The 10,549-nt window shown below is 36.7% G+C and overlaps 1 protein-coding gene across 1 annotated transcript; it reads right to left on the reverse strand.

Annotated features, from left to right (window-relative positions):
• Positions 1 to 6,875: 6,875 nt before the first annotated feature.
• On the reverse strand, positions 6,876 to 10,229 carry LOC147500675 (chaperone protein dnaJ 20, chloroplastic-like). Its single transcript, XM_086562288.1, is given in 3 exon segments — positions 6,876 to 7,306; positions 9,720 to 9,971; positions 9,974 to 10,229. Coding segments are annotated over 3 exon segments (618 nt in total). The 5' UTR covers positions 10,193 to 10,229; the 3' UTR covers positions 6,876 to 7,159.
• Positions 10,230 to 10,549: the final 320 nt, after the last annotated feature.

The raw sequence follows: 10,549 nt of genomic DNA on the forward strand, positions 1-10,549 counted from the left end.
TCGACATGCTTCGTTAATATTCAAAATATAGTTTTTCACAATCATCATACAACTATTGTGGCGTGATCCTATTAGAATGGTGAAGGTAATGACCGGTACTTTCGACCCCCACAAGCATATCTCGATTCGATTCAAGATTTTCCAAAGTGAACCATGCACCATTTTTTCCCGATTTTACCGCAGGAGTCTGAAATGCCGTTGTTGTGTTCGTACACACAAAATCCCCAAAGTTTTAGGGCTCAAAGGGCCTCAGAATCCACGACCCTCATACGAAGCCGTCACCTAACTTACGGTGGTCAACCGTTCGACGACTGCAGACTGCTCAGGATCCTAACACACATCCAGGAGTGGACTAAACTCTCACTCCTCGCGTCTAAACCTCATCGAGGTAGCATGTAACCTCACACAAGCTAATTAGCACCATACAGCGTAACACGTACAAACATGGTTATCTAGAAAAGTAGAAAAGGAATTCCCGGACTCCATCCTGTGATGCATCCCTTTAAAGATGGCCCACCACCTCGAAAGGTGTACACCACAGTTGAAATCCTAGAGCGAACTACCGTCTCCAAAAATGCGACAACAGTTCCTTCTTTATAGGAATTCACCAATTCTTTTCCAAATCCCCTCGTGATAAGAATAGTATTATATACTCATATTACCGATTATTTCCAAATACTATAGTTACATATTTAGTTTTTCTTTTAAAACTGTTGGTTCTGTATGTGTGAGTTCCTGGATTTCCAACAATCGAATAATGCAACCTATGACTCCCAAACGGGCCAGTCATAGTAAATGACAACCGATGATTCCCAAACAGCGAATCATCGTAAATAACAACGAACCATCCGTGGAACAATCCAAAACCTCACACATAGTTACAAACAACCGGGTAATCCTTACCAAGCATTACAAAATCCATCTCTCGTCTCCTTACATCGGACAAGAGATGAGAACCCTTCCCAAAACCAGTTTTGCTCTTTTAACAAAGAAAATAAATCCCCGCTACCCAGATTTCGCAAAACCATTTCACACGAAAGCTATTCATATATTTAGTTTATATCGAGTAAATACAATGCAAAACATGAATATCACATATACATGCATGGTTGATACGCAAACTATCTTTCCCAATTTAAAACAATCAAATCATGCATGAAAATAAGCATGCTATATATTGGTATGTAAGTTCCTACCTTAGCAAGCTCCGTTCTCCTCAAGCCCACTTAACCGAATCAAGCCCGCTTAACCGAATCCACTCGTAATTCCTCCTATAACATCATATACATATACGTCGGTTATTAGAATTTATCCACTAACGAGAAATTCTTATCTAACGCAAGTCGAGAAGAAATCTTGACGTTACAAATTTGGTTTCAGGAAATTTTTCATCTAACTACAGTTAACAGAGCTACAGGCCATTTCTAGCACTGTACTTCACGTCAACACCAATCATATCACTTCCAAATTTCAACTACCACAAATTCCACACCCTTCCATTCCCTTAAATCTAATAATAACTAAGTGGGTGTTCTTTCTCATTAACTCATAATGCAACATGATCTTAACAAAGCCTAGAACTAACATCAATTCTCTAAAATAGATCGAATATACTGTAATCCTTACCAAATCGGTAGAATAGCTCCTTAGCTTTCTGCTCCACTAATTTCGATCCACTCTATCTTCCCCAACTAGCTACTGTCAACATTTAAAACACCCCATTCCAATTATTTTTCATCAAACACAACCAATTCCATCGAAATTGAATCTAAAGATGGAATTCCATCGAAATTGAATCTAAAGATGGAATTGAGACGAAATTAACTCACCTTTCGCGGAAATACGACGCAACTCCAAGAAATTTCGAATCCTCACACTTGACTTTAGTGGTTCTAAGGATTGGGTGTTTGAGTTTTGGGTTTGAATCGATGAAATTTGGGAGAATTTGGTGTTCTCTCTCCTAGGTTTTAAATAGTTGCGAAATTGGGTTTGTGCGATTTTGTTTGGTGCGATTTTTTTTTTTTTTTTTTTTATTATAAGTGGAAATTTTATTGATATTGATGATGAATTTTACAAATAATTAGGACAAGCGTGCAACAAGCTGCGCCGCAAGTCCTTTTTGAATAGCAAATCCTATTCTTCTAAAAACAAACTCGTTAGACCCCAAATCATAACGCTATCGTCCATAACTTTCAAATCTCTTGAGAAGCTCAATAGCCCGTTGTTCCAAGAAACCGAAAGTGTCGAAACTAAACGGAATGAAACAATGCCGGTTAGCCATGCAAGCTTCCTCATGCTTCTCCATCTTCCCCTCGCCGCTTTGCTCTTAGTCGCTTCTCCCACCTCAAAGACTCCATTCCCAATCCCTACCAACGGAGAGGCTTACATCAACACGCATATGCATGTCTCCCCTCGGACCAAACCAGATATCAATACATCCGCAGGGGCGAAGTGTCGATCTGCCCTCATCCGGATCAGTGAGAAAGTTAACATGAGCCTCTTTCTTCACTTGTACCCCAGCCCTCCAAAATGCATCACACAAAATGTCTCTAACATGATCATGTCTGTATTTAAAACCCGAAAAATGTCTACAATGTGTTGCATGGTCCCCAAAAGCATCTAATCTACTTTTTTTGCATACAGGACAAAGACCCCCGTCAAAGTACAGAGGAATCATAAGACGGTACTTGAGAATGGCACGATACGCCACCTGTGACATACGTTGTCCCAGTCCCTCCATCGGAATAGCAAGTAGAAAATCTTTTGCATGTTCCGATTGCAAGCATCCAATGACCCGGAAAATCTTTTTTTTTTTTTAAAGTTATTAAGGCCCAAGCCCAATATCCCCAAATTAGGCTTAAAGCATAATTAGACTCCTAACCACTAACTAATTTGACTTAGCGTCGTGATTATTTTTCAGCCCATCCAGCTTAATTTAATCTCCTACATTCTATCCCACGGTTCCCACCACAGGCTATAACGATAACCCACTCATGCGTGTAAGCTATTAACTCGTGCCAGCTTCGAACGCAGAAAACCACTAACCGACATTTTTGTCAAATTTTCGTATGTGAGTTGCTTACCTAACGTGGTTTATGAGCCGGAGTTAAGTTTCATTAAGTTATGTAACCCCGACCGACCAATTACATAAATGTCTCTAGGTTTGCTATGAAATTTATGAAAATACCCTTAACGAGAATTTGAGTCTTTACAGAACGACCTAAGGTAGAACGCTTCGAATAAAGACATTATCCTTAATCCAGATGTAATCATCACCAGAGCCTTACCTGTACTTCCAATCATCATGAAATATGAACTACTGCACCCACTCTCAATAATCACACAATTCCTACCAAAACCAACCTAACACACATTCATAATCGCCAACCTACATATGTACATGTCAGTACACGTGTCTCATGGATCAACTCCCCCTTGTGCCTACAAATACCACCTACATGAACTACGTGATACCTGATTCTTCTCCCCCCCCAGAATCAAGAAAAGATACGTAGGCAGCTCGCTCATCAGCAAACTCAGTCTCTCCTAAATCCAATCCCATTCTCTTTCCCCCCTCCCTCGTATGTAAAGGAAAACTAAACACACCTTTACATTGATTACTTTAAAAGAGATTGGAACTGTTACAACTTGCAAGGCTGTTTGAGCTACTCATAATTTGTTCAACCATCTGTGTTCATAACATGAGTGAAGTACAATAGATGGTGACCATCTAAAGGTAGTGGCAGAACTTCCTATTACAGTAGTTAGTATCTGCATCCACTAAAATCAACCATACTCAGAAATCCCTCACAGAGTTTCCAACTAAGTGTTGTAGATGCAGCTTTGTACTATCACAAATTCACAGTAAAGCAAACTATGCAAATATACGCAACAGTATCGCGGTTTGGCTGCTAACATAGAATGAATTGAGTACCAGAGTTATAACCAATCCGGTAAGCTCATTAACTTCAAGCGATGCAAGAAATTTCCTTGACATTTTTCTAAGATAAATTTGTTAAAAAAACAAGTCAAAGTCTACATTCTTCCAACAGTTAATACCCAAAGTGGAGACCCACAAGTCCACAACACCATGACTCCATGAGCGATACTAGAAGTCTAGAATAGAGACCATGATTAAAATAAGTTCTGGAAAACTGATCTAGAGCAACATAGATGTGGTCAAATAAGCAAGGTCAGTGTCACAGAATTGAGTGAGAACCATTTACATGGTAACCATCGATTCCTATGACGAATTGCAGAAAAAACATCGTAAATCATGGCCAGGAAACACACCATAGATACCACCCGCTGCTATGTAGAGGCCAGTTACCGGCACAGGAGAAGAATACTTGGCAGTTGGCACCAGCCAACACTATTTTGAGGCACACATGCATGTTTTGTCATTGATTCTTTTCGTTCAGTCTCACTGTCGCAATCTAGAGACCTTATCGACTTATATTGCCATTTTAATTGAGATTCACTAATATATTATAGAGTGAAGCAAGGGCAAGACTTCTGAAAAGTGCACGGTCGCATTGCTGGTCGTTATCATATTGTTATACTCACCGAGCACAAATGAATTATATTTGATCTTTGGATTCTTTCTGGATCAATGTCACCACTCACATCACATCTATATATAATATGATGGTGGAATCAACGTCATGGTTAACTGCATAATCATGGTTAAGAATTGAGCCGCCTAGCAACTAGAGGATGAAATAATACAGATTCAAAAGATTGCCTTCAAAGATTTAGCTAATTCCACATGAAACCATAGTACAAAATATCTCGATATATATATATATATATCGAGATTTCAGCAAAAGATAAGTAAATATCGCAATATGTTTAGAGATATTTACAATTGCTAATATCAGTGATATTTTGATAGTATTATCAATATTTTAAAATATATTATGATATTTGGCGATATTTTGTATATGTAACAATTTTATTTAATATTTACTATTATATTTCCTATACTATCACTATCGAATTAATCGGCCAATTAATCGCGTATCGCTCGTAAACCGATTAGTTTTTACCTATTTTTTTACTTTTTATCACCAAACCGATTTAATCACTGAATTGACCAATTAATCGGCCGAGATGACTAATTTCTCGCTAAACCGAGAAAAAAAATTATTGAAAATATTAGTTTCCCATCCAAAAAAATACGTAAAATTAACAAATTAGATTCTTAAACCGTATTAATAATAATAGAACTCAATCAATACACAAAGCTAAGAGTTTACTTATTTTCTCCTCCTTAACGAAAATTAAATATACAAATTATTGTATTATATCTCTAATAAATATTATCGCTTCTCAATCCTCTTATTCCTCTAAATATTTAACGTAATTTTTGTGTTTGACATATCTGTAATACTCCAAAATTGAACTAGTTAGATGTGATTATGAGAATTTGATATTTTTTGTTTTATCTCGGATCACTGTTTAGAAATATTTTATATGATTATACTAATATATATTTTGAAAACATCAAATATATACATCCGATATAACCGATTAATCGCATATCGCTCCGATTAGTTTCGAAAACCGATTTTAACTGGTTAGTATATTTCAAATAAATATAAATTATATATCATGATATATCAAAAAATATCTACGATATCTATGATATTTGTCAATATTTTAAATATATCCACGATATTTGCATATAAAATAATGTCAAATATCTTCAAAGAAGGAAAATATATCCACGATACATATCCATAAATTAGGAATCAATATTTTGCCATATCCTGATATTTTGTTTTGTACTATGCTTGAAACAACCGAACAGACAAGTAACTGTCAGGTCCACCAAGCGTCGACTTGCCTAGTTGCCTCAAATTGCAATCCGACCTGCTTCTGAAAAGGACTTTATTGATGTTAATCAATAGTGGGGAACGAAAGAACAAAAAAATATCGGTTGTTGACTTGTTGCCTTACGCTAAAAACAAGCAGTAGAGTAATTGACGGATAAAGAATAATGCAGAAAATCTATTTTGTTTAAAACGAAATGACACTTTGTAGGTGTGGGATTAGACTTCACATGCTCATGGAACATTTGCAAGTTGCAACTAAACTTTAGTAACGAATTTCTCTTATTAAGAAAAAAGAAAGAGAACGCATGAACCATGGCTTGTAGCCCATGGTATGGTATACGTACAATAACATGTACCGACTCAGGTTGTGTGCCAATTTGCCATGTACTAATTACTCGGAAGCAGCTGTGCTTTGGGACTGGCATTGACATTCGCCGAAACGTGAAATACAGAATCTTAGATCTGGGACTATACTTTGCAGGAGAAGATGGGGGCTGCTCCTGCAATATAGTATTCGATTACAGGGCTATTATGAGTAAGTTCAGATGGAACGAGAAATTAAGAATGATAAAAACGAAACCAAAAAAATTAAACGGAAAACAACAGCTCCATTATAGGTACAAAAGCGATCCCCACCACGATGGAGTTGAAATGCAAATTGCGCAAGACAGCACCAAGTGCAATTTTTCTACGCTGGAAACAGGCTCCTAGAGGCATTACAACCAACTTAACCAAATAATTGACATTCAGACAGCGACAGACAACCGTGCTACAATGCGATAACCTAATAGATCTGGTGAAACACTCTACTACAGCACAAGGAGTCAAAGACATTTCTATTCTAAGGATGTCTTCTGATCTAGTATCATTTAGCTGATCGTATCAAACAAAAAGAACTGTCAAATAGCTTGCTAGTTAAGCACCCCAAACAAGTTTGGGATAACTTGTTTCATAATTGTGAACTCCTTTTCTTCGCCAATAATTTGGCTTGAAAGTGATATTCTCAAGCAGGACCATACCATAAAGGACATCCAGCTAGAATACTCAAACATCAATTCGAATTATTATAGCAAGCAAAAAGGTAAGCTCAAATGTCATTATTTTCTCTGTACAATGTTCTTCTATTTCTACCAAGTATTGTCATATAGTACAGCTTTCTCCTATTCATACCAAGTATAGTCATAGGATCGAGCATAAAAACTAGAGGAAAAGAGAGGTTGCCTGATCATGTGGTACTTGTTATTGTGCTTGCGCATCTGGATGGATGGAGGAACCAGGAGGGATTGTCGCATATCTACATAAGCTGTAACTAAAACAAGAGCTTAGCCTTTCCCATCTGACTCAAACCTTTTCCGGCGCATCTGTGCACCCCACGACACTTTGTTGCTTGACTCCTTTTTCACGCCTTTCTTCTTCAACTCTGCAACTTGAGCTTGCCAATGGTTCTTCCACTCATTTCTTTCCAGTCCCTATCAGAAAGAGTTCAAAAATCAGCACAAAGATGGTAAAATAGAAATGAGAATTACTAGGAAGAATATTCTTCTACTAAGAAACTACCCCGAGTATCCGATAAGGACAGTTTTGTCCTGCCACTTTAAACACGTATTTAAATCCTAACAAATCTGCTTTAAGCTGGAATTGACTGGTGGAGGGGAGTCTCCATCTAAGTCACCATCCCCTGGATGGCATCAAATTGTTTATACATTGCATTCACTAAAACATCAAGTTTAGGACTGAGTTTCCACCAAGCATGACTAGCAGTCTAGCAATGACATAACAAAGAGATTGAGTCCACAACCCCACCAAAAATATGCAGGACCTTATACTTCAAATTTTATTGGACTGAGGCATCCTTCTTCAAAAAATAAAAGAAGAAAATATATTATTGGATGGGTAAATTCTTTTGATGCTATAGAATTATCCAGTCTTGTTTTTCATCGTCACAATTAACAGCAGGTGAGTATACCCATTCTACCCTATTAGTTTCCAAAAACTCATTATCAGGGTTTGAAGATTACACTATACGATACGAAATTGGATAACAGCACCTTGCTACTATTTATTTATGTGGTTCCATAAACTTTGGTTGCTGTTTTGCGTAGGTCTTTGGAAAAAGGCTTCAGAAATAACCTCTCTGAGCTCTCCGAATTATAATGCATTCTACAACTCACAACTTAAAATCTTCTGTAGCACCACAGTGAAATGTGTGTCAAGCAAACTTTTTTCCTTGGGTAGGTTGCTCCCAAAGGACTCTGCCCAAAAATTAACAAATTGTTTTGAAGTTTTGCGGCAGAAATTGTTTTTGAAGTAGATTATTGAGAACTTGTACATCTTTATACCCTCTTATAACCATTTCTATTAGCGCAGCTGTACACTTTTGCAGTAGGAGTCGAAGACATTTTTGTTAATTATTGAGAAAGTTGCAAAATCTAACAGTAGAAAGGGAATATTGTCAGATTCAACCAACTATATAAAATAAGGGGTGTGGTATATCTAGTGGGTGAGTTGATGATTACAGCAGACAATTCGTCTTTTGCTAATGAGATTACCCAACTGTCCAATATGTAATTGTCATTACTGAATAAAAAATTTTCACCACTCCTATTCAAAGCAACAAAGTCGTCAACACCATCTACTGAATATATTAATGCCTAAACTAATATATAAATGATAATAAATTAACTATCAGCAATGGTTGGAACATGTGGAAGGAAAAGCTAACATATATGGTGAAAAGGACTGCCTAGGTGCAATAACAAGGCTATAAAAGGACGATAATAGGCTGAAAAACCGGTGGATGAATGTAATCAGAGAAGATCTGCCCTTTGAACATTATATAGAACTGTTATTAAACATTTAGGGTCGTTCTATCATTAATCAAACCTACCTGGTAAGCACTCAATACAGAACCAGTCTGTGAAGAGTGTTGGACGGAAAAATAGAAGAATCATTGTTTTTTCCAACACTTTGGTAAGGCATAGATAAGCATCACGGCAGTGATGAAGAAAGGGGAATCCAACACAAACATTGTGTAAAGTAATGGGAAGGCAAGGACATCATTTTGAGATGTTCACCTTATGATTATTCCAAATTAATCCATGGAGGAAAAAGATACTTCTCCTTTGAATTAATAATGTTGACTTACATGTTACAACTTATGACAAGAGAATTGACACCAAAACTAATACAAAGGTAACTAACAAAACATGAATATGAACTCAGAATGAGAACGCCAGGTTCTAATTGAAAAAGATACATAGGGATACTAAACCCAAGTAACACCCAACTAAAAACCCATATGGCGTGTCAAGTAATTCTCAGAAATCAATCTCAGATATTACAATACTATGACCAGTGATCATAAGATGCAGAATGAGCAGTACATATCAAAACACTCAAAGCACATCTCTCTGTTACTCAACCAATTCCCACTGCTAGGACCAAATATCTCCACATTTCACTAACTAAGAATAAAAGAAGAAACTCAAAGACTAGAGCAAAACCTATAGATGATAGAACATTAAATCCCTAAACCTAATCAGTACTTTATTGGGTGATGATACCAGAGGTCTGGGGGTCGAACCCCGCCAGCATCAAAGAGTTACTGATCTCATTTAAAACAGGCTTGCCAATAAAAAAAAAAAAGTACTTTATAGATATCTTTGCCCTGCTATTCTCTATTACTCTTCTATCTATCTATATATCTATCAAGCTAGCTAGCTATCAACATGGCAACACCATCATCAATATTAGTCTACTTTTCCACTAGACCAAAATGAACCCACATATAATAACTTAACATAAAGAAACATAAATTCTAACAAAAACAAAAGGTTCAACTCTTAAAATTGCAATAAACAGAAAAAAGAAAAAAGAGGGTACCTCATCATAGGCTTTCCTAGCAGAAAAAGCAAGATGTAAACCTCTAGCCATATCATGATCATACATAGCTCTTCTACTTGGATCAGATAAAGTTTCATAAGCTTCTTGAACAAGAATAAATCTTTTTGTATATTCTTCAGTTCTCTCTGGGGGTGAAACATCTGGGTGATACTTTCTAGCTAACTGTTTATAAGCATGTTTAATATCAGAATAACTCCCACTTTCTGATATATCAAGTAGTTCATAAAACTCATCCTAGCTTCACTTTCTGTCACCATAACTTGATCATTCACAGTAGCTTTAGTTCTAAATCTTGTATACTTTGAGCTAGAAACTTGGTTTTGTATCAGTGTAGGTGACTTTGGGTGATGAGTATTGTTATAAATGCATAGAAAGTTTGATTCTTTTCTTGAATTTAAGTAAAGGGGATTTGAGTTTATGCATAGATGATTAGTTATTACTCCTGACATCATTTTTTTTTTTCTTCTTTCTTGTTTTTCTTGTTTCTGTTTCTGTGTTTATATATACTTTATACTACTTTAACGTGTAACCTGGATGTTGTTAAGTGAAATGACGATAAAGGCCAAGTTGGATCCGTGGATATATGATTCTGGTTATGTGGACCTGGTGGGTCAGCTACCGAACTTGTTTAGGTTGAGTTTGAAAAAGCCTTCCGTTATCCTAATAACGTTGTCATCGAACTACTACCACCCAATTTGAAAAGGACCTGGGCTACCACCAGAATATCCTCATGGGGATGAGGGTTCCGAGACTGTTGGATGTATAATCCAACCGTCCAAAAATTAAAAACAAAATTTTGGATAGTTGGA

Source organism: Coptis chinensis, chromosome 5, assembly GCF_015680905.1.
Source record: "Coptis chinensis isolate HL-2020 chromosome 5, ASM1568090v1, whole genome shotgun sequence".
Taxonomy (NCBI): Eukaryota; Viridiplantae; Streptophyta; class Magnoliopsida; order Ranunculales; family Ranunculaceae; genus Coptis; species Coptis chinensis.